The sequence below is a fragment of the Sinocyclocheilus grahami genome, unplaced genomic scaffold (assembly GCF_001515645.1).
Source record: "Sinocyclocheilus grahami isolate Dianchi unplaced genomic scaffold, SAMN03320097.WGS_v1.1 scaffold528.1, whole genome shotgun sequence".
In the NCBI taxonomy this organism is placed as follows: domain Eukaryota; kingdom Metazoa; phylum Chordata; class Actinopteri; order Cypriniformes; family Cyprinidae; genus Sinocyclocheilus; species Sinocyclocheilus grahami.
The window spans coordinates 605918-630740 of record NW_015505707.1 but is presented as its reverse complement, the minus strand read 5'-3'; the positions used below and the strand labels follow the sequence as shown (position 1 = coordinate 630740).

The following is a 24823-nucleotide window of genomic DNA, read 5'->3' as shown; positions in this document are numbered from 1 at the left end:
TCTTACTTTTTTTAGTTTATTACTTTTCTAAAATAATAGTTTTATAATAAATCATAATATGGAATCACTTTCGAACAGTCTAAGAAGGTTTTAAAATATTTCTTTTTTTATCACATTATAATGGCTCTTTAAATTTATCACAGTTGTATTATAACAATAGGGTAGATTTTGTGAAAACTGTTCTAGTGTAAAGGTTTGGGAACAAACGTTCTTCTGAACTTTAATCTTTATCAGGGTTGAACCACGTCTGCTTCTTCTTTGGCACATAAGCACATTTTATCTGCTTGATAAAATATGTGATTAGCTGTTCAACAACTGAGATAGAGACTAGTCGTAAATCAGTTTTTATGGCTTGTGAACTAGAGGTGTGCTTTTAGGTTAAGTGAGATTATATGAAAGGGCATTTGGCATGTTTAATGTATAAGAAATAAGCTGCAGGTTTGATGTTCATGATGTGTTTGCAGGTCTCCATGCAAGACCACTGCACCGATTCCCAAATGGTAAATTAAAACAAATTGGGCCACAAATGGTCCAAGGTGAACACAGGGATAGCTCAGTTCTGAAGCACATGAACACTGATGTGAAACCCAAGAAGCAATTACCAGTTCCCGCTGAGTTCTGCAGACAGGGAACAGAACCTTCCAGACGCTTCCTGATGGACCTGAACACTGGGATGCTCAAGCGTGGAGTTGGCGAAATGAACAGAAGAGTTTCAGGATGTATGTCTGCAAAGTCATTTTCTTAAATATCAATGCACATGATAGATTTTGAACCATAACACCTTACGCTTAGTTGTAATCATAAATACACTCTTAAAAATAAAGGTGCTTCACAATGCCATAGATTAAGAACCTTTTTGTCTAAATGGTTCCATAAAGAACCTTTAACATCTGAAGAACCTTTCTGTTTCACAAAAGCTTATTTGTGGTGAAAGAAGGTTCTTCAGATTATAAAAAGGTAAGAAGGAGACGGTTCTTTAAAGAACCTTTGACTGAAAGGTTCTTTGTGGAACCAAAAATGGTTCTTCTATGGCATCGCTTGAAGAACCTTTTGAAGCACCTTTATTTTTAAGAGTGTAGGGTCTTCTAAGGGTTTTTAAACTTAAGCGGTTTGTTGCAAACCCATCTAAAGGTCTCCACAAAGTTTCATTGGATAAAGCAAAACTTCACCCCTTTTATAATACAATTTAAGCATCTCCATCTGTCTTTAAAAAGTGGGAAAGTATAAAACACTAACTGATGCGATTGGCATACAGTAAGAAGTATGGAGTTGTAAATTAGTGGACTGCGTAGTTCATTAGGACTTCGAAGATTATGATGAAAAATGTTTGAGTTCATATTGAGATCTCTGGCTTTGATTGCAAACTTTGGTATTTTGGCAAATCTGAGCAGTTTGAAACATTTTTGAGAATCTAGAAGAAAAACATGATATTAGTCTTTTTTTTCTAGACAAGCATTTCAGGAGACTTCAGCAGAAGTCTCAAATTGATCTTGTTTAGTTAATTGATCAATGGTTCTCCTGAGAAAAAGACCCCAATAATCTCACATCTATCTCCTCTAGAGTTTTGGATCTCAGCAACTCATGATATTAGTCTTTTTTTCAAGAGAAACATCCTGGAACCATGAAATCTCAGCAAAAGTTTCCAATTGCTGTTGTTTAATCTTATATTGGAACTCTTCTAATGAAGAAATAACTTGAAAGAATTTGAAAGAAATTTCCATATTACCTGCCAATTGCACATTGATGTCTGCATTTGTTGTGGTGTTTCCTCTACAGTGGATGAGTTCAGACAAGGCACTGAGAACAAGCTGCACACCCTGCAAGAGCTCAGAATGCGTCCCATGATGAGATCGCAGTACAGTGCTCAGAGCGAAAAACACGAGCAGAGAGCAATCCCTGCCGAAGTGTACGGAAAAGGCACTGAAACTTCTAGAAATGTCCTGATGGACCAGAACACCGGCCTGCTCAAAGAACACAGGAACGAGATGGACAGGAGAGTAGCGGGCTGTAAGTCTCACTTTCTCATGGAGATTGTCCATTGGTCTACCAGCTAGAGTAGCAATAAACCAGTGCTAATCAACATAAACCATCCAAAGTAAAGTCTAATTGGTCTTTTTAGCAGGGAATTTGGCTTTCTCAGCAATCCTTTGCCAGGCTGAACTAATGTTTTCTTTCACCTTCATTAGCAGCTAAATGGGAAGTGGTTTCTGAGCATGAGGACACAAGAAGCCAAGACTCTTCTGAACATAAGGAGAACCACAAAGCAGTTCCTGTTGAGATCCGCAGGCAGGGAACAGAACCTTCCAGACGCATCCTGATTGACACGAACACTGGGATGCCCAAGGAGGAACTCAGCGAAATGAACAGAAGAGTTTCTGGCTGTAAGTCTGCAAAATAATTTGCATTATAGATTTTAGTGCTGCTTTGCTTTTTCAAAACCTCTACATATTATATGTAAGGTCAACATGATCATGCAAAATTGCATGGACAAACACTCAAGCTGTTCTTAAGAGAAATCAAGTATAACAATGACATTTAATAGATTATGGATACCATCAATAGTGTGCTATTTTCTCCACAGTCTACAATCCAGCACCTATTGAGAAGAGGCAGGGAACAGAACCTTCCAGACGCTTCCTGATGGACATGGACACTGGGATGCTCAAGCATGAAGTTGGCGAAATGAACAGAAGAGTTTCTGGCTGTATGTCTGCAAAGCCATTTTTTAAAATATCAATGCACATAACAGATTTTGGGCTTACTTAATCAGTTTTTGTTTTCTCCACAGTCTACAATCCTCCAGCTTATGAGATGAGGAAGGGAACCCAGAATTCTCATGCAACTCTGGTGGATTCCAGAACTGGACAACTGCTGCCAGCTCTAACAGAGCTGCAGAGGAGCACAGAGCCATGTGAGTGCTTCAAAACATGATATCAACCATGTTCTAAGACTTGAAATTTTTTAAAAATACCTACACTGCTTGCACTTTTGGATATAATAGGGATTCGTCAAAAATGTCAATTATGTCATAATTTCTTACCATCTTAAATTTTCCAAAATGGTTTTGTTTCTTGTGTTCAACAGAATAGCTATTCAGCTGAACTTTCAAGCACTGAAGAAACTTAACTTTTTTGAGTAAACTATCCTTTTAAATATTATGTTTTTCCCTGTTTTATTCCTCTACAGTGGATGAGTTCAGACAAGGCACTGAGTACCAGCCATACATCCTACAGGAGCTCAGATTGAGTGCGCTGCACAAACAAGACACTGAACCTTCCAGAAACCTCCTGATGGACCTGAACGCCGGTCTACTCAAAGAACACAGGAATGAGATGGACAGGAGAGTAGCGGGCTGTAAGTCTCAGTTTCTAATGGAGATTGTCCATTGATTGTTCAGCTACAGAAGTGACAAACCAGTACTAACCGACATGAAACACACACACAAAAAAAAAATAACTGGTCTTTTTACCAGGAAATGTATCTTTCCTTTACCAGTCTGGACTAATGTTTTCTTTCACCTTCATTAGCAGCTAAATGGGAAGTGGTTTCTGAGCATGAGGACATAAGAAGCCAAGACTCTTCTGAACATAAGGAGAACCACAAAGCAGTTCCTGTTGAGATCCACAGGCAGGGAACAGAACCTTCCAGACGCATCCTGATTGACACGAACACTGGGATGCCCAAGGAGGAACTCAGCGAAATGAACAGAAGAGTTTCTGGCTGTAAGTCTGCAAAATAATTTGCATTATAGATTTTAGTGCTGCTTTGCTTTTTCAAAACCTCTACCTATTATATGTAAGGTCAACATGATCATGCAAAATTGCATGGACAAACACTCAAGCTGTTCTTAAGAGAAATCAAGTATAACAATGACATTTAATAGATTATGGATACCATCAATAGTGTGCTATTTTCTCCACAGTCTACAATCCAGCACCTATTGAGAAGAGGCAGGGAACAGAACCTTCCAGACGCTTCCTGATGGACATGGACACTGGGATGCTCAAGCATGAAGTTGGCGAAATGAACAGAAGAGTTTCTGGCTGTATGTCTGCAAAGCCATTTTTTAAAATATCAATGCACATAACAGATTTTGGGCTTACTTAATCAGTTTTTGTTTTCTCCACAGTCTACAATCCTCCAGCTTATGAGATGAGGAAGGGAACCCAGAATTCTCATGCAATTCTGGTGGATTCCAGAACTGGACAACTGCTGCCAGCTCTAACAGAGCTGCAGAGGAGCACAGAGCCATGTGAGTGCTTCAACACATGATATCAACCATGTTCTAAGACTTGAAAATTTTTAAAAATACCTACACTGCTTGCACTTTTGGATATAATAGGGATTCATCAAAAATGTAAATTATGTCAATTTCTTACCATATTAAATTTTACAAAATGGTTTTGTTTCTTGTGTTCAACAGAATTGCTATTCAGCTGAACTTTCAAGCACTGAAGAAACTTAACTTTTTTGAGTAAACTATCCTTTTAAATACTATGTTTTTCCCTGTTTTTTCCTCTACAGTGGATGAATTCAGACAAGGCACTGAGTACCAGCCATACATCCTACAGGAGCTCAGATTGAGTGCGCTGCACAAACAAGACACTGAACCTTCCAGAAACCTCCTGATGGACCTGAATGACGGTCTATTCAAAGAACACAGGAATGAGATGGACAGGAGAGTAGCGGGCTGTAAGTCTCAGTTTCTAATGGAGATTGTCCATTGATTGTTCAGCTACAGAAGTGACAAACTAGTACTAACCGACATAAAACACCAAAAAAAAAAAATTTAACTGGTCTTTTTACCAGGAAATGTAGCTTTCTTTTACCAGTCTGGACTAATGTTTTCTTTCACCTTCATTAGCAGCTAAATGGGAAGTGGTTTCTGAGCATGAGGACACAAGAAGCCAAGACTCTTCTGAACATAAGGAGAACCACAAAGCAGTTCCTGTTGAGATCCGCAGGCAGGGAACAGAACCTTCCAGACGCATCCTGATTGACACGAACACTGGGATGCCCAAGGAGGAACTCAGCGAAATGAACAGAAGAGTTTCTGGCTGTAAGTCTGCAAAATAATTTGCATTATAGATTTTAGTGCTGCTTTGCTTTTTCAAAACCTCTTTATAAATAAGATCAACTTGAAAATAAAACTGCATGAACAAACACACTAGTATAACAGTGACATTAAACAGAGTAGATTCTGGGTACCTTCAATTGTGTGTTATTTTCTCCACAGTCTACAATCCAGCACCTGTTGAGAAGAGGCAAAGAACAGAACCTTCCAGACGCTTCCTGATGGACATGGACACTGGGATGCTCAAGCATGAAGTTGGCGAAATGAACAGAAGAGTTTCCGGCTGTATGTCTGCAAGTCATTTTTTAAATGTCAATGCACCTAGTAGATTTTGGGCATATTTAACTAGTGTTTTTTTTTGTTTTCTCCACAGTCTACAATCTTTCAGCTTATGAGATGAGGAAGGGAACCCAGAATTCTCACGCCACTCTGGTGGATTCCAGAACTGGACAACTGCTGCCAGCTTTAACAGAACTGCAGAGGAGCACAGCGCCATGTGAGTGCTTCAAAACATGATATCAACCATGGTTTAAGACTTGCAAGTTATTATGCAACAGAGGTCAGCTGATAAGAGCTGTGCAGGTAATCCTCACCCCCTTGATCTCAAGAGGCGTGCTACCGAATGACGCTAGAGACTGTGGTCTTTAGGTTCTATGTTAGCGCCCAACTCCCATGCCGGAAACACTGCTCTAAATCCCGCTTGGAGCAAAGGCGGCGAATAGAATCAAAGGAGTTGTAATTTTGCACTTCGGAATATTGTAGTGATTTTTCCTCAAAATTTAAAATGCTGTCATCATTTCTTACTACACGTTTAAAAATAAGAGGTTTTCGCCGCAATGAAGAGCCATTTTGAGTTTTTAGTGAACATTACTCAAATATAACCTTTTATTTTTCTTAGTATGAAGAACTAAATCTAAATTTTTAATCTAAAGAACCTTTTGTGCAATGGAAAGATTCCATGGATGTTCTCCATGGAACCATCAATGCCACCTTATTTTTAAGAGTGCATTTTATATATTACCATTTTGTTTCTTCTGTGCAACACAAAGTTAAGAAGAACTTTCAATTCAAGCATTGAAGAAATGTCATTGTTTGTGTGAACTATCTTTAAAATACTGTGTTTTCATGTGTTTTCCAGTGGATGAGTTCAGACAAGGCACTGAGTACCAGCCACACACCCTGCAGAAGCTCAGGATGCATGCCTTTGTTAGACCCCAGCACAGTGCTTAGAACGTGTATGAAAGTCACCGTGTTTAGAATTGGTGAGCTTTTCCTTATCAATGAACATTATCTTTGTTGGCTAATATGGTGCCATTAAGTTACATAACTATTCATTGTCATCATCATTTGGAACATGTTTGAACTTTAAGCTCTTATTAAGTTGTGCAATGCTTCTAAAATATAACTGAAGGTCAGTCAATGCTATATCGCGCCAAAAGCCAAAAATGATTGAAATACTGAAAGCAAAGTGATTTTTTTTGGTAATTTTTTTCCAGATGAGACCTGATGGACAACGTTTGGCTGTGTTCGGTACGATGACTGCATGAAGACCATCTCAGAACATCTAGTTGACTTTACTGTTGTATTCAGAGTTTCATGCAATATTTGTAATGACCTCACACGTAATATCTGCAAAATAAATGCATAAACAAAATCATATTTTTGGCTTGTTAAATTGATGCTTTACATGTTTATCATTAGTGACCTACGAGACATATCCCTTGTTATTTATGTGTCTTGTAAGAGTTGTTTGGATAAGACAACTGTTGCTATGCAGCCTGCAGATAAGACGTCAACGTTCAAACTGTTATATTACCGTATTGGCCCGAATATAAGACGACCCCCTTTTTCCAGATGTAGCTTTTGGAAAAAGGCTTTTTAAAAACCAAATCTGTTTTTTCCTCAGTAAAACACATTTTGTCTTCAAATATTTTCATATTGCATATTTTTCCTATTTAAATTGTTTTGAAAGTACGGTAAAAACCGGTCAAATGCACCAATAATCACATTAAAAAAATATACACTTAAAAAAAAAAACAGGTAGCCCATCTGAATCAGGACATTTAGGCTATCCGTCTAATAGTAGCCTACCACAATCTTATTAACAGTAGAAGTTAAATCTTACTGTAGTCTTCAAATCTGGGTACTGTCTTACGTTTTAAAATCACAAAGAGTTTGGTCCCATCACTCACGACTCATGCAGCTGTAAGCTTTTCTTTTTCTTGTTTTTACTCTCGATCTTTACAACACGCGTTACATTACATATTTCACGGCACACTCGTTTTATGCGTATTTGGCGCCACCTATTGTTGTGGGTGTATTATTGACATGTCAAAGTCTAGAGCCTGAATATAAGACGACCGCGTTTTTTCAGACGTATTTCCAAGAAAAAAACAGTTTGGTGCCATCACTCACGACTCATGCAGCTGTAAGCTTTTCTTTTTCTTGTTTTTACTCGCGATCTTTACAACATTACATTACGTATTTCACGGCACACTCGTTTTATGCGTATTTGGCGCCACCTATTGTTGTGGGTGTATTATTGACATGTCAAAGTCTAGAGCCTGAATATAAGACGACCGCGTTTTTTCAGACGTATTTCCAAGAAAAAAACATCGTCTTATATTCGGGTCAATACGGTATATGATAATTTACCGCAGACCTCTCGGTCAACAACTTGTCTTCATGACTTGATAAACAATCCCATTATGATCAGAAAGCCGTCAGTGCACTGCAACCAAGAGACGTTGATTGATTCTAGCTTTTTTTTTAACCCTACAAAGCCTTATCATATCTGATATATGAATTTCCAAGGCCTCTAAATGATCAACATGATCAAAACTTTACTGTGTTGCGCACTGATAGTTTAGACAAAGTCAAAAGTCTTTTAGTATAATTGTACAAACACTTACCTTAAGCTTGTGCTTCACGTGTCTATTTGCTGTCAAATGTGTACTGATTTTTAGATTTGTAAGACTAATTGTTCCATTGTTAGTAATATTACAAGATGAACACTTACCGGACAAAAAAACACTTACTAGATTTACTCGATTATGATTTACCAGAATTTCATCTTACTTTTTGGCCATATAAAAACAATATCACCTTTAGAGGGTTAATCGAACATCAAAACATGACTTGATAAACAATCCCATTATGATCAGAAAGCCGTCAGTGCACTGCAACCAAGAGACGTTGATTGATTCTAGCTTTTTTTTTAACCCTACAAAGCCTTATCATATCTGATATATGAATTTCCAAGGCCTCTAAATGATCAACATGATCAAAACTTTACTGTGTTGCGCACTGATAGTTTAGACAAAGTCAAAAGTCTTTTAGTATAATTGTACAAACACTTACCTTAAGCTTGTGCTTCACGTGTCTATTTGCTGTCAAATGTGTACTGATTTTTAAACGTAAGACTAATTGTTCCATTGTTAGTAATATTACAAGATGAACACTTACCGGACAAAAAAACACTTACTAGATTTACTCGATTATGATTTACCAGAATTTCATCTTACTTTTTGGCCATATAAAAACAATATCACCTTTAGAGGGTTAATCGAACATCAAAACTGAGGTAACGTGGCACTACGTATAAGATAAAAACATATCCACATTGATTTAGCATAAATAATAATAGTTTTTCATTATTATTAGTATGTTTCAATGCTTACTTGAGCGTTAATCGCGTGATGTCGATCCCTCGATTATATCCAGTATTATTAAATTATGTTTAATAGGAAACAAGAAACACAAAGCGGCTAAAAGTTATATCTGTTATTAGTCGGTTAACGGTTCAAAATTCGAATTTGCCGCCTTATATCTATGTTCGCGCCTATATTTATTTTCGCGCCGCTGTGGTGACCGGAAGAAGAAGCTGTTACTGAGGCATTCTGGGATACTGGTGGACCCAACAACACTTCTACTGTGATGGCGACCAACATCGAGCAGATTTTCAGGGATTTTGTAATGAATAAGATTAAAGAAATCGCAGATGAAACTGAAGAAAACAGGTAAAATCCCCGATCTCTTACGCAAGATGGCGGTGTATCGCTGTAGTTGTATTTGTTCTAGCCGGTTAGCCAAACATTAGCGCTAATGGTCAATGAATACAAACTCTAACGTTACTGCACTGCAATAAAACACAGCGTTTAACGATTATGTTGTGACTGAATTATGTATTTTTTTTGCGTTAGCTGTCAGTGTTTGTTGCCATGTGCTAGTTGCTATGCAGAAAATACAGTACAGTGAGAGAAAGATGGTAATATTATACTTTGACATATACTATGCTGCTATATTAGTGCCTTACAGGTGTATTTTGGCAATTACATGTTACTGGAGTGTACGTCAAAGAATACTATGGTGGTACCATGGTAAACTGAGGTTTTTGACACATGATATGAATCACAAAATCATGTTTTAAAGTGACTAATACAATGTTTTTTTGTCATTCAGTGTGACAGATGAGCCGCAGCCTGAACCTGTGACGGAGACGAGAGAAGATGGACTCGAGGAAGAAAAAATGAACACCCCAACAGGTTAGTCCTCAATTCTAATATTGTCTGTGTGTTTTCTGACCTGTATTCTGCCATTAATAAGTCTTTGTCTTCAGATGAAGTCACGCACACTGACCTCCAAGACAACCACGATAAAGAGGACACCAGCACTAAACACCGGAAGAGTAAAAAGCACAAAAAACACAAAAGCAAAAAGAAGAAAAAGAAGCGCAAAGAAGGAAAAGACAGCAGCTCAGGCACCGAGTCCGACAAAGAGACTCAAGAAAGGTGCGATGCAGTTCTTTGTGCTTACGAACGACAAATAATGTTGGTATAACCACATTGAATTGACGCTACTTTGTGTTTTAGAAGTGTAGAGTCAAAAGTTTATTGGATAAAAAGTCTTTATTCTTAAAGTCCCCCTGTAGTCAAATATTTTATCCCTTAAAACGTATCTTTGATCATCAAAATTACATATTTAAAGGTTTTTTCTTGTGAAAATAAATTTCTCATGGCTTAAAATAGCTTGAATGTAACTCTACACCCTTGCCTCATTTACTATACATGGATCTATGAATATGCTAATTAGCCCCGCCTCCACTCAGTCACCTCCACGCGCCTCCTGATCCACTGAACTGTAGTAAACGCAAAACAATGGCATACACCGATAATGACTGATAAAACTATGTTTTTATTGGCGGACAACTACAGTGAATACTGTAACATTCGTTAAAATTACTCGCTTGACGATGTTGCGTCCTAAAATGCCTTGAAGACTCGAATGCAGCCATTTGTGATGGTTAATTCGTGCCCGCGAGCATACGCGTGTGAAGTGCTCTGGGCTACTTTTACACTGTTGCCACAGGTTATAATGCAAGTTAGCGGTTCTAAATTCACATTAAACCACAGCTTCATGGGTTTTTTGCTCTGATTTATTTTTGGTTTTGTGCTGGTATTGGTATATGTTGCATGCTAGTGATAGGAATCGATCCCTTGACGTGATTGGTTATTGGTTTGTGACGTAGCAAACTGCATTTCTGGGTCAGCCTTTGGGAAACTACTCTTTTAAAGAGAAAATACACAGCAATGGTGTTGATTAATAGATTGGCACATGGTTTGTCTAAAAGCATATTAAAAACACCACATAGACAAATAAACAACATAAAAAAACTTGATTTTCACTACAGGGGGACTTTAACTTTTGATCATTTATACCATTGGATCAGGCACCAGTCGAATGTTAAAAAAAAAAATTGGGGGTCTTTCAAATGAATAAAAAAGGAAAGTGATTAATCTCAGTGGGTCAGAATTGTATTTTATTTGGACTCCGTGGTTGTTCACAATATCTTTCTTTCTAATTTGCTGTTTTTACCCCCATGCTTATGTTTAAAGTGGAAAGAAAAAGAAAAGAAAGAAAAAGAAAAAAAGCAAAGATGCAGACAAAGTGAAAAGATCTGGCTCTCGATCCGAAAGCTCTTCAGCATCTGGTTCTGAGTCCGAAACGAAACCTTCAAGTGAAAATACAAAGTCCTCTTCAGCAGGTCAGACGTCAAAGTCCGAGCTCAAAGTCTCAAGTGGTGTTGGTAAGCCTCGGGAGTTGCCTGACATTATTCCCAAGACGGAGAATTCGGTCCACAAAAGCACAGAAAATGAAAGGCCCAAGGAGAAGAAAAGAAGTTCTAGCAGGACATCTAAAAGTAAGGAGAGCTCCAGAGGAAGACGAAGCAGATCCAGATCCCCAAAACGACAACGGCGATCAAAGTCAACCTCCCGCTCTAGAAATAGCTCCAAAAAGAGGTCTCATCAACGGAGAGAGAGAAGTAGATCGAGGTCTAAGAGACGTAACAGTCGGTCCAGGTCTCGTTCTGTCAGAAGAGGCGAGCGTTCAAGATCCAGGCGAACTAGATCAAGGTCTGTTGTAATCTTAAAGAGGAACAGAAGGTCTACATCAAAATCTGGGTCTCGCTCGCCAAGGCATAGATGCCGTTCTAGGAGTAAGTCTCGAAGCAGAACGAAACCTTCGAAGTCAAGGTCCGTTTCGAAGTCGAGGTCCGAGTTGAAACCGGAAACTGAATCGGATCCAGTGGACAAAACTGAAAGTTCTGAAATGCAAACAGATGTGTCTCAAGACACAACTGAGAATAGAAAAAGTCCAACAGTGGCTGTGAACTCTGACACCAAGCCGTCTGAAACGGCATCCGACATCTCGAATCCTGGTTTCAACGCAGTTGGCTTTAAAGGATCTTGGCGACCAGTTCCTTTCTTGGCAGAGCTGTCCAAGTCTTCCCAAAAGTGCATTACACCCGAGGTGCCTTTGGAAGTGACCGATGTATCTGAAGAACCTTCGACGTTCTCAACCGCTGCGCCAAAAGATTCACAGTGTGCTGACAACCCTGAGACGAAAGAATCCAATCCAAATCCAACTTTAACTTCAGCCGAGACTAACTCCGCATCGCCATCCAAATCTCCCAGTCACAAAATATCCTCGAGATCCAAACCCGGATCAAAGTCGCCATCGAAAAAGAGAAAATCCAGGTCGTCTTCACGGAAGTCTCGATCGCCCTCTGAAAGGAAATCGCACAAGTCTCGAACGAGGAGCAAACGCTCGAAATCGAGGTCGCCTAAGAAGAAAAGGTCGAGATCTCGTTCGCACGGCCGTCGGAGGAAATCTCGAACTCCGGACAGAAGCAGACGGTCGAAATCGAGAAAGAGGTCACGCTCGTGTTCGAGGAGGAGATCGCGATCCGGCTCGCGCTGGAGAAGAGGTTTCGGAAGCCGGTCGCTAAACCAGCGGGACCGATGGAAACGGGAACCCAGTCGATCTCCGGTCCTCATTCTCCGTAAGAAGAGATCAGCGTCCAGAACTCAACGCAGCAGCAGCAAGACGCCTCCACGTCTTACGGAACTTGGTATGAAGAAACTTCGATGTTCTTTTCTTTGCTTTTACACTACAGGTCAAAAGTTTGGAATAATTGTGATCGTTTTTTAGAAAGATTTCTCTTCTGCTCACCAATCAGTAAAAGCATTGAAATTGTGAAATATTATTACTGTCAAAATAACTGTTTTCTATGTGAATAACATGTAATTTATTTCTGTGATGCGCAGCTGTATTTTCAGCATCATTACGCCAGTCTTCAGTGTCACATGATCTTCAGAAATCAGTATAATATGCTGATTTGCTGCTCAAGAAACATTTCTGATTATTATCAATGTTGAAAACAGTTGTGCTGCACAATATTTTTGTGGAAACTATCATACATTTTATTTTTCAGGATTCTTTGAATAGAACGTTCAAAAGAACAGCATTTATTTGTAATATAAATCTTTTTTTAATATTATAAATGTCTGTACTGTCACTTTTGATAAATATTTATTTCGTAAAAAGGTAATATGCTGATTTTCAGCTCTTAAAACATTTCTTATTATTTTCAGTGTTGAAAACATTATTATCAATGTTTTGCTGCTTAGTAAAAATTTAAAAACAAAACAAAAAATAATAAAAATGAATACTTTAACTGCATTAAATTAGCATGCATTGAATTGATAAAAAAGGGACAGTAAATACATTTATAAAATATTTCTATTCCAAATAAATGCTGTTGTTTTGAACTCTATTCATCAAAAAATCCTGAAAATATAATGATTTCTGAAGGATCATGTGGCACTGAAGACTGGAGTAATGATGCAGAAAACTCGCAAGAATAAATTGCATTTGATTATATATTCACATAGAAAAGAGTTTATTTAAATTGTAATAATATTTCAATTTTTACTGCATATAAAAGCAGCCTTGGTGAGCAGAAGACACTTCTTTCAAAAAAAACGTTCCATAAATTATTAAATTTTTTGAACTGTACTGTATTATGGCATTGGTCTTCTCTTAATCTTGTTTTTTTTTCTCCTTTCTTTTCTCAGATAAGGGGCAGCTGCTGGAAATAGCTAAGGCTAATGCTGCGGCTATGTGTGCCAAGGCCGGCGTGCCGATCCCAGAGAGTCTCAGGCCCAGATCTATTTTTCAGTTGCCCTTGCAAACCCCAAATCCCACATCCTTGTCTTTAGCATTGCCAGTGATGTCAAGCATGACAATGAACGCTGCTATGGCTAGTATGACTGCCGCCACCATGACCGCTGCTTTGTCCAGCATGGGTGCTTTGGCTTCCTTGCCACAGCTGGCCCCGTTACCGACAATCGTCAACAAGCCGCCATCTTCAGCCACACCCAATCTCGCCAGTATTGAAGAAGCCAAAAAGAAAGTAACGAAACAGGCGAACAGCTTCAGCATTAAAGAGCTAACCGAGGTAAGGGTTGTGCATGTTCTCGCACTTTGGTGTTTCTTCATCTGCGTTGAATCCACACTTTATTTAATCCTTCAGAGATGCAAGAAGATCGCAGAGAGTAAGGAAGAGATGGCCATCGCAAAACCACACGTGTCGGACGATGAAGAGGATGAAAAGCTATCCGGAGCTTCGCTTAAGGAGAATAAGGGCATCGCGTTCAGTCTCGGTGTAAGTGACTTGACTTGACTTCTTCGTACTTGAGTTTAGGGGTTTGCTTTAATCTTGTTACATCTTGGCATAAGCTGTTTGTTATAAACATGAATTTTACATTGAATTATGCAGCTTGCTGTTTTTATCTATTATATGTTTTTTTTTGTACTGCGAATTATATATGCTGTGATGCCTAAATTAACTTGTAGCATTTAAAACCATTTAATTTCACCAAATATTCACAAATAAAAACCCCCACAAAAAATTGCATTTGCATTTTGTTTGTTTTATCTTTTATCTATTTAGACAAAATGGTATAGAATTGTAATATATTTCTGTAGACATGAATTTTGTCAATTTATGCAGCTTGTTGGGGTGGGCTCTTTTTGTCTATTATTATTTTAGTTGGAAATTTTGTGTTTTATTTATTTAGACAATGTATAGATTTTGAATGGTTCAGATTTAACATTTAATTTTTTCTCTGATTTTTAAAAATGTATCGTTATTGGTCGATATTGGATATTTAATTGTGCTTGCGTTTAGAATTCCTTTGCCATCATCTGATGCTCTTTCAAAGTAAATCTTTAATAACTCTTATAACACCAGCAGATTATAAAAATAATATTTTTGCATACTGTATATTATGCTGTGATGCCTGAATTCAGTTGTAGTGATTTAGTTTGTGTTTTATCAGTATTGGTTGATATTGGACATTTGATTGTGTATGCTGTTTTATATATATATATATATTAGTGCTGTCAAGCGATTAACTGCATCCAAAATAAAAACATTTGTTTACATAATATATGAGTGTGTACTGTTTATTTATTATGTATATATAAATGCAAACACATGCATGTATATATTTAAGAAAAATGTGTTATGTTTACATATTAAATATATAAATATTATTAATTTTTTTAAATATAAAATATATATACACACAACTTCTCTTTGCTAATCTAAATTAATATTTTAAAAACACTGTTAAACGTCTTTGATTAAAATGATTAAATTGTTTAATTTTATTAAACCATATTGGCCAGAATTGTAATATTGCTGTGTCCCTACTTTGTTTCCCATATGGCCTCTTTTCCTTCAGAGCTCCTCCATAAAGCCGGCGGTCCGAACCGAAGCGGTCTTTGCTAAGGAGTTCCCGGTGTCCTCCGGCTCCCAGCACAGGAAGAAGGAGGCTGATGGAGCGTATGGAGAATGGGTGCCGGTCGAAAAGAAAATAGAAAAGCCATCTGCATCGAGTTCTTCTGGGACTGAGGAAGCCAGCAAGGACAACGATAGCGTCTTTCCTGAAGCACCTTCTCAGGTAAGTGTTCAGCTTCTGAAATGCTTCAGATTGGTCTCAAATAAGCATTTTGTTCAGCTTGGCCAAGCTCTTGTCTCTGGTTTCTAGCCTGTGGACATCACTTTGGCCGTCAGTGAGAGAGCGGTCGCACAGAAGAGGCTGGCGGAAAACCCTTTCGACATCAGTGCCATGTGTATGCTGAATCGGGCTCAGGAGCAAGTACGTTTCGGCTCTAGGACACTGGGTTTGAGAAGCTTATGTGTTGAATTTTATTCTACTACTGGGCAGAAAAATATAAAAAAAAATAAAGGCTTTTTCAAAATATTCATAAATATAATATTTAAATCATATAAAATGTAAATATTAGATGAAAACCTTATATTACATATTAGAAATGTTGCCTTGACTAAACGAAATATGATTGTTGAAGTACTATATTTACACTTATCCAAAGCGGCTTATAAAAATGACTAAAACTGAAATCTAAATAAAGATATATAGAAATGTTTAAAAAAAACTACAACTAAACTAAATGACTAAAACTTAACCTAAAATTAAAATGAAACTATAAAAATAAAGGCTTTTTCAAAATATTCATAAATATAATATAAATTGTTAATATTAGATGAAAACCTTAAGTTAAATATTAGAAATGTTGCCTTGATTAAATATGATTGTTGAAGTACTATATTTACATTTACACTTATTCAAAGCAGCTTATAAAAAAATACTAAAACTGAAATATAAATAAATATATATATAGAAATGTTTAAAAAAAACTACAATTAAACTAAATGACTAAAACTTAACCTAAAATTAAAATGATAACTGAAAATATAAAAATAAAGGCATTCAAAAATATTCATGAGTATCATATATCATATACAAATATTAGATGAACTAAATAAGTGTTGATGCACTAAAATGAAATCTAAATAAAGCCATATAGAAATATAAAATAAAAAGAATAAACAAATAGCAAAAGCACAAAACAAAATTACTAAAACATAAGAAAATGGAAAATATAAAACTAAAACCTCATTTAAAAAGTATTAATAAATACTGTAAAAGTATATGAATAATACTAAAATAACACTGGAGTGCAGTGCCCTCAGCGCCATTAAACACATTTTCAAAGACTTCCATCACAATCAGCGCAGAAAATGTGAACTGCACAAATTCAGCCTAGGTTTGAGACTTTGTTTCCATGTTTTGTGGTTTTATATTTGAACCGTTAATTTGCAAAAACCGATAAACGCCACTTTAAATAAAAATTAGCTTTGATGCACTATTCTCCACATATAGCGCGATCTGAACCCTAAACACAACTGCAGTTTGATTGATATTACTTGGAATGCGCAATAAAAAAACGTGATTTCATTAAAAAAAATCTATAAAAATGGAGTTATCAGTTTTTGAAAATGTATTAATTGTGGTTCACAGGTCGATGCATGGGCCCAGTCCAACACGATCCCCGGCCTCTTCACAGGCTCCACCGGCGCTCAAGTGCTCTCGTCCGATGAGCTCTCTAACAGCGGCCCGCAGGCCTGGATTAAGAAGGTACAGCCATTAATCGACGGCACCACTCGTACTATGATGTTGGACATATATTGTGCTTGACGGTTTGTGTTTTGCATCATATTTGTGTGTTAAATTCCCAAGAATCAAAGTAGACATCATTTCCTCGTGCAAGTCGGCATAGTACAGTCAGACCCTTTTGACTTATTGTGCTTAATTGAGATTTACACTCTTCTGACATGCGCTCGCGTCACACATGGAGGGTAAAACGGATCCTGAAACGCCCATCATTCTCTCTTATAAAGTCATATGAACTGTCATCTGTGATTGCTTTGCCAATTGGTGTACCCATCCGAGTCGTTGATCGCACAATGATTGTCTGCTTTTCATGAAATAAGCATTTATTTTGCACTGAAGGGTATCCTTGGAAACGGTCTTGCCACTACTGACGTCAGCTGAAAGAAAGAGAAACGGCAAATAAACGAGCAAATATTTGACCCGATCGCCCTGTTTTGAGTCTCTCTGATGAAACCGTTGGGCGCGGTAACGGTTGAACAGGTACACCACTTGTGCACGGTCATGCAGATGTTTTATATCTGAAATTCTGTCGTGGCAGATGCAATGATGGATGGGCAACGCAACTCACTGTACTCCTCTAAAAGTGTCTTTTGAGAGAGGGGAGGAAGGAAGAGGATGTCTCTCTGCTCCCTCCTCTGATTGACCAATGAGGAGAGACATGCGCATCAGGATCCGAAATCTGATTGGATGAGCCAGTGTATGCACACCTGTGACCACACGTTTACAGTTAGATTAATGATATGTATTAATCTTGTACACTATTGTTTAAAAATATGGGGTCAGTAAGATTTTTAGTTTTTGAAAGAAGTGTCTTCTGCTCACCGAGGCTGCATTTATTTGATCAAAAATACAGTAAAAATTAAAATATTATTTAAATTTCAAATAGCTGTTTTTTTATGTGAATCTACAGTAAACTGTAATGTATTTCTGTGATGCGCAGCTGTATTTTCAGCATCATTACTCCAGTCTTCAGTGTCACATGATCTTCAGAAATCAGTATAATATGCTGCTTAAGAAACATTTCTGATTATTATCAATGTTGAAAACAGTTTTTATATTTTTGTCGAAACTTGATACATTTTATTTAATTTTTTTACATATTATTTGCTGAATAGAAAGTTGAAAAGAGCATAATTTATTTGAAAAGTCTTGTTTGTAAAACAATTCTAAAATTGAAATAAAAAAGTTATATAGAAATATTAAAAAACAAATAAAAATGACAAAAGCAGATAGCACAATTACTAAAATTTTACAAAACATTATAATGAAAACCAAAAGTAAACGATCATTCAAAATATTCATAAATACTGTAATAATATAAAATATTAATATTAGATTAATTTGTTTTTAAATATTGCCTTGACAGTTTTTCTAAAACTGAAATAGAATAAAGATATATATAGAAATATTTAAAAATGACAAAAGAAGATAGCAAAATTACTAATATTTTACAAAACATTATAATGAAAACCAAAAGTAAACGATCATTCAAAATATTCATAAATACTATAATAAGATTTAAATAATATAAAATATAAATATTAGATGAATAATTTTTTATTTTTTTTTATTTTGCCGTGTTCTACTGAAATAGAATAAAGATATTTATATTTACATATATACAATTTTAAAAATGAATGAAAATTACAAAAACAGATAACAAAATTACTAAATATATAAAAATAAAGGCTCATTCAAAATATTCATAAGTACTATAATAGAATCTAAATAATGTAAAACGAATATGAAATGAACTAAATAAGTGTTGACATACTAAAGTTACTTCAACTGAAATAAAAATAAAGCTATATTGAAATATGCAAAAGAAATAATAAAAATTACAAAAGCTTATAACAAAATTACTAAAACTTTAAATGAAAATAGAATACATTTGTAACTTTCTAAATGTCTTTACGGTCAACTGTGATCAATTTAAAGCACCCTTGCTTAATAAAAGTAATAGTTACTGACCCCAAATATTGAACAGCAGTGTAGATATTCATTAAAAATGAGTGTTTTATAATATAGATGTTCCGGTCATATTATTAAAGCAATAAATCACTTGAAGTTGTTATAGTTATTCTTAGACGCTTCTAAAAACCCTTAACTATAGTAAAATCACTGCCTTGATGTGTTAAACCTATTAAATGTGCACAAAACACGACCCTTTTAATTTAGCAGAGAGACGTATTGTCCTGAAGGCTTTGGATGCTGACCGCTGTGTAACGCAGACCTGTAAGACCCAGTTTTTACTTCGACTAAATAAACGCTAGCAAAATAGCATGATCTCTATACAGAGACGCCAAACGTTCACACAACCAAACACAGCTCAGGCAGTCTTACGGAAATGGCCAACTTTGCCTAGATACGACTGGGATATGTTTGGAGCTCACTCTTGACTTGAGAGCGGGATCCAAACTGTTCCGATGACACCGAAGGTTGCATTTGAGTCCCGGGTTTTTAGTCTAAATGTGATTGGCGCGTCAAAAGGGCCTGGTCATGCACTAACTGCAGTCAAACGAATGTGTGGGATTTGGCATCCAGTGGGTGCGAGGTTCAAGCTCATTGCTCGGGATGGTGGGTTTGGGACACGGATGGACGAGGGGTGGGGGCTCACAGTTTGACCTGTGAACTCTCACCCCTCTGTATGGAAACTTGTTGCAGGGTCAGTCCTTGTAGCTGCCTCTTTGCCATGGTCAGAGTCAGGCCCCTTCTATTCACGTCAGATGCTCGGCCGATGATGGGGGCCTAGGTACGTACGTCCTCCAGCACCCTTCCTTCTATTCATGTGGATTTGTGTGTGAACTGATGCATTTCTGCCTTGTCCTCCTGTTTGTTTGCACTGAACCGACTCCGAGCCTGAGATCTGTTCAGGACGGTGTTCATGCTTCGCCTGCTGAAGGCTCGCACCTTATTACTATGTCTTATGGAAAATATGCACTGCCGGTCAAAAGATCGGAATTACGTTGGATGTTTTTTTTTCTGCTCGTCAAGGCTGTGTTTATTTGATTGAAAATTGTGAAATATGATTACTGTTTCAAATAGCAAATGTAATGTATTTCTGTGATGCACAGCTGTATTTTCAGCATCATTACTCCAGTCTTCAGCGTCACATGATCTTCAGAAATCAGTATAATATTTGCTGCTCGCGAGACATTTCTGATTATTAGCGATGTTAAAAAACAGAATAGTTTTGTGGAAATCGTGATGCGTTTTATTTTTCTGGATTCTTTGATGAACTGAAAGTTCAAAAGAACAGCATTTATTTGAAATGGAACTCTTTTACTGTCGCTTTTGATCAGTTTAATGCATCCTTGCTGAATAAAAGTAATAATAATAATAAAAAATCTTACATAAAATGTGTTTCCACAGATATTAAGCAGCAAAAACGTTTTTAACAATGATAATCAGAAATGTCTCTCGAGCAGCAAATATTATACTGATTTCTGAAGATCATGTGACGCTGAAGACTGGAGAAATGATGCTGAAAATACAGATTTGATCACAGAAATACATTACAGTTTAACACATATTCACATAGAAAACAGCTGTTTTAAATTGTAATAATATTTCACAAATATTACTGTTTTTAGTGCATTTTTGATCAAATAAATGAAGCCTTGGTGAGCAGAAGAGACTTTATTTAAAAACGTACATTACAGTTTAATATACATTCACTTAGAAAACAGCTATTATAAATTGTAATAATATTTCACAAATATTACTGTTTTTAGTGCATTTTTGATCAAATAAATGAAGCCTTGGTGAGCAGAAGAGACTTTATTTAAAAACGTAAAATATCGTAACTATTCCAAACTTTTGGCCGGTATTGTGTATTTATTTATTTATTTCTATTTGTACTTGTTTAGTCATTTAGACCTGCAGCAGGTGAGAAATAAAGGACTCTGCATTTAAACATTTTGCATATTCTTGAAATAGTTAAAACAGAAGGCTATTTTATTTAATTAATATGAATTTAAACCGCTCCAGTTGAAGTGACCTGACGTCACCGAATGAGCCATTCTCTCACTGCTTCCCGTTTCTCTTGGTTTGCCTCTCTTTCTTTCTCTCTGTCTGGATCTGTCCCGTTCCACTCAGGACCAGTTCCTGCGGGCGGCGCCGGTCTCGGGCGGGATGGGGGAGTTACTGATGAGGAAGATGGGATGGAGGTCAGGGGAGGGTTTGGGGAAGCACAGGGAAGGAACGGTGGAGCCCATCGTCATCGACTTCAAAACCGACCGCAAGGGTAAGAAGAGACCCTGCAGGACTCATCAAATCACATTATCATCACTGAGATCAGAGTGCTGATGTTTCGCTCCACACAGGCCTTGTAGCAGAAGGAGAAAAAACCCAGAAATCTGGCAACATTGTCGTGATGAAGGATCTTCTAGGTGAGTGTTTGATCACAAGACACGTGTGTGTTTCTGGATGAACAATGTTTGTTGCTAGATTATCCAAATCTGCTGTTTTGTGACCTTTACCCTAAAACCTACAGTATTATTATATTTGATACGCAAGTCCTCTTCAAAAACAGACATCTGATGCGAAATGCTTCACGTGTGTTTCTGCTGTCAAATCTTGACTGATTTTTATCAAGTCATATCTCCAGATGAACACTTACTGCACTGAAGCAGCTCAGCTTTACTTGATTCTCCATCAATCATGTTTTAGAGTCTCAAATCTGATCCTCAGGATCTTTTGAGGAGCGTTTGTTTCCAGAAGCTTTACTTTCACTGTTCCTCAGCGGAGGAATGATCTTCACAAGCCTCCAGAACATCTCACATCTTCTGAGGAGCCTTTATTTCTTCAGCTCTCAATCACTGCATTATATGTTTGGAGCATTTCACTCTCATCTCACTGAGACATGTTACTGGAGGTATAGAGACGACTGATATTTAGATCATTTTATGTCAGTATCTGCTGCACTGTTATAAACATCTCACTGATTTACATAACATGCTTCAGAATTTTATCATAGAAATATCAGCATCTGCACCAATTTGCATATATGTGACCCTGCAGCACAAAAGCAGTGTTAAGTCGCTGGGGGATATTTGTAGCAATAGCCAACAATACATTGTATGGCTCACAATTATAGATTTTTCTTTTATGCCAAAAATCATTAGGATATTAAGTAAAGATCATGTTCCATGAAGATATTTTGTAAACTTCCTACCGTAAATATATCAAAACTTAATTTTTGATTAGTAATATGCATTGCTAAGAACTTCATTTGAACAACTTTAAAGATGATTTTCTCAATATTTAGATTTTTTTGCACCCTCAGATTCCAGATTTTCAAATAGTTGTATCTCAGCCAAATATTGTCAGATCCTAACAAACCATACATCAATGGAAAGATTATTTATTCAGCTTTCAGGTGATGTATACATCTCAATTTCAGAAAATGGACCCTTATGACTGGTTTTGTGCTCCAGTGTCACATTTTTGCTAAGTTTCAGTCTCAGAATAAAATTGAGCTGTTTTTCCTCCATATTCTCACTATATCAGATTATATGAGCCATAAACGCCTGATGGATCAAACAAAAACTAGCAAACAACACTTGTTTCTTTAGACTTTTAGATTTGCCTAAATGTTCAATAAACTGTTCCATTTAAAAAAAATGTGGGTTGACAATCCTAACCCTACCCAAGTCTCCACTCCAGCGGGTTTATGGGAATGTGGATATGATGTTAATTGTGCAGGGAAGCATCCGGTGTCTGCTCTGATGGAGATGTGCAATAAGAAGAAGTGGCCACAGCCTGAGTTTGTGATGGTGCACCACAGCGGACCAGACCACCGCAAGAACTTCCTCTTCAAGGTTAGTGCTGAGTTTTAGAGGGACTATTAAATATCGTCATTAAAAAGGATGTAAAACACACTAAAATAAAACCAGTAGTTTCAAATGAATTGTGAATGTAGATGTTGGAATATTATAATTGAAACTGCAGCTGCACAATATTTAGTTGTTCTGCCATATGGAAAAAACGAAAATAATGTTCACTATATGACTTGAATATTTGGAAATAATTAATCATTCTAGAGTGGTTATGGGGATTTTGTAGGGGAGTGCATTTCATAGAAAATAAGTGAAAAACCACAGGGAGCACTTAAAGTTGATCTTTTATTGACTACAGCTGCTTTATAAATGCTTCCCATTACAGGTTTGGCGCATGCTTACGGACTTGAATACATCATGCATCCCTTAATTGAAAGTATATAAGACTGATCTTCATTTGTGATCTGTTAATGCTAAAGAATTGGTTTTGACGTTATGGATTTGGGGCTGAATGCACAGATGTGTTTGCTGTCAGTCAGATGTGTGTGTGTTTATCAGGTGGTGGTGAACGGATGTGATTATCAGCCTCAGACAGCCAGTCCCAATAAGAAGCATGCGAAGGCGATGGCAGCGACGGTGGCTCTGCAGGCGATGGGAGAAGTGGCTGGAGACGGCGTTTATACGGGCCCCGTCTTCACCGCAGCCACCAGCACATGACGCGCTCCGTTCATTTCACTTCTCATGTTTCCGTTACAGCAATATCATCTCGATAAGGCATATCTATTAGTACTTTTGTAATTTCTTCAACCACGTCCCCCTTGATTGGGTAAAGCGATGGCCTTTGCATGACAGTGAAACCAGAAAGCATGCACACACGTGAATTGATGCATTTGACTGAACGCCATCATTGTTTTAAACTTGTAAATGTTTCATGCATGCTGTAAAATTATTTTATCTTTTATAAATGTTTTTTTTCTTTGCTTTAAAGTTTTACCAGGCCCAGTTACGTCTTTTATTTCTGAAGGCTTGTGTTCTGTTGCTGGCAGAGAACGTGTTTTTGTGATGAAACCGAATAAATGGAAAATCTTGTCACTGGAAAATGATGCTCTTTATTGTGTCTGGTCAGCTTCACATGTACAGTTTGGAAAAATTACATCAGTTATGAGGACATTTGCATTTGCTTTCACTTCACGAGAAGGTAGCTTTGTGCAAAATATGTAAAGCTCATTTTAGGTCATCAGTTTCAGTGTTAGATTCAAACAAACTGAAGAAAAAAAATGCATGTTCTTAATTTTCAATTTTAGCAGTTCAGCAAAAACGTAATTTATAATCAGGGTTTTTGTGGGTCTTAAAAAGCCTTAATTCACTTCCACAAATAAGGCGTTAAATTAGAGCAGAAAGACTTAAATTCATAAAGTAACGGCATTAAATGTTGCATGGGCTGCAAAAAAAAGATGTATATCTTCCTCTGTATTTTTGTTTCCCGATAGAAATATCTAAACATTCTTAAATCAAGGTAATTTACTTGCGATGCAAATGTAAAATGACTTGAAAATTGAGTTTATGCTGTATCAATGGGGAATGAAAACTTGTTTTTCCTAGATTTTTGAGCCCGTTGTCAGATTTGTTCTTGTAATCATAAACTTCATTTTCTGTCAAAAAAAAAACACTTCAAAGAATTTTACATAACACTACCCACTGTATAAAGCTTCACATTAGATCTACACAGGCTTTGATTTTACTGAGCCCTATTTTGCGTTATGCTTTAATGATCAGGTACACAAAAATACTTTAAGAACACAGAAAAAGGAACAGCACCATTTACAGCTATAGAAATGAATAGCACCATATTTAAAGGTTCAAGAGGTTTATATAAAACAAATGACAAACTCCCCATGTCAGTGTTTTTCAGAGAAAATATGAGCTTAGTTATTAAAATCATGACGGAGCTCTTTCTGGAAAAAAACTAACTTTTTCTCAAGTTTAAAAACTATATGAATAGATGAAGATATAGTATATTTATAGGATATATGTGAGCCTGCAGCACAAGCACACGCACGCACGCACACCCACACACACCACAC

At 36.9% G+C, this 24823-nt stretch overlaps 2 protein-coding genes across 3 annotated transcripts in view; both read left to right on the top strand.

The window, feature by feature from the left end:
* Window positions 1-6691, top strand: part of LOC107555251 (uncharacterized) — a 7293-nt gene extending 602 nt beyond the window's left edge. The window contains exons 2-13 of one of the 2 annotated variants that reach the window (XM_016237988.1): window positions 465-719; window positions 1777-2007; window positions 2187-2381; window positions 2582-2704; window positions 2789-2911; window positions 3187-3354; window positions 3528-3722; window positions 3923-4045; window positions 5237-5359; window positions 5448-5570; window positions 6213-6336; window positions 6571-6691. In XM_016237988.1, the coding sequence (XP_016093474.1) occupies window positions 465-719; window positions 1777-2007; window positions 2187-2381; window positions 2582-2704; window positions 2789-2911; window positions 3187-3354; window positions 3528-3722; window positions 3923-4045; window positions 5237-5359; window positions 5448-5570; window positions 6213-6304 (1751 nt within the window). In that variant the 3' untranslated portion in view covers window positions 6305-6336; window positions 6571-6691. Of the gene's footprint in view, window positions 1-464; window positions 720-1776; window positions 2008-2186; window positions 2382-2581; window positions 2705-2788; window positions 2912-3186; window positions 3355-3527; window positions 3723-3922; window positions 4046-4129; window positions 4253-5236; window positions 5360-5447; window positions 5571-6212; window positions 6337-6570 lie in introns of both variants that reach the window. The other variant, XM_016237989.1, reaches the window with a different exon arrangement.
* A 2254-nt stretch (window positions 6692-8945) lies between these two features.
* On the top strand, window positions 8946-23694 carry LOC107555269 (protein SON-like). The gene is made up of 13 exons (XM_016238019.1): window positions 8946-9093; window positions 9536-9618; window positions 9693-9864; window positions 10969-12485; window positions 13492-13874; window positions 13950-14081; window positions 15166-15384; window positions 15472-15582; window positions 16807-16923; window positions 21058-21205; window positions 21285-21350; window positions 22666-22781; window positions 23298-23694. The coding sequence occupies exons 1-13, from the start codon at window positions 9011-9013 to the stop codon at window positions 23454-23456; spliced, it is 3306 nt and encodes a 1101-aa protein (XP_016093505.1). The 5' UTR covers window positions 8946-9010; the 3' UTR covers window positions 23457-23694.
* Window positions 23695-24823: the final 1129 nt, after the last annotated feature.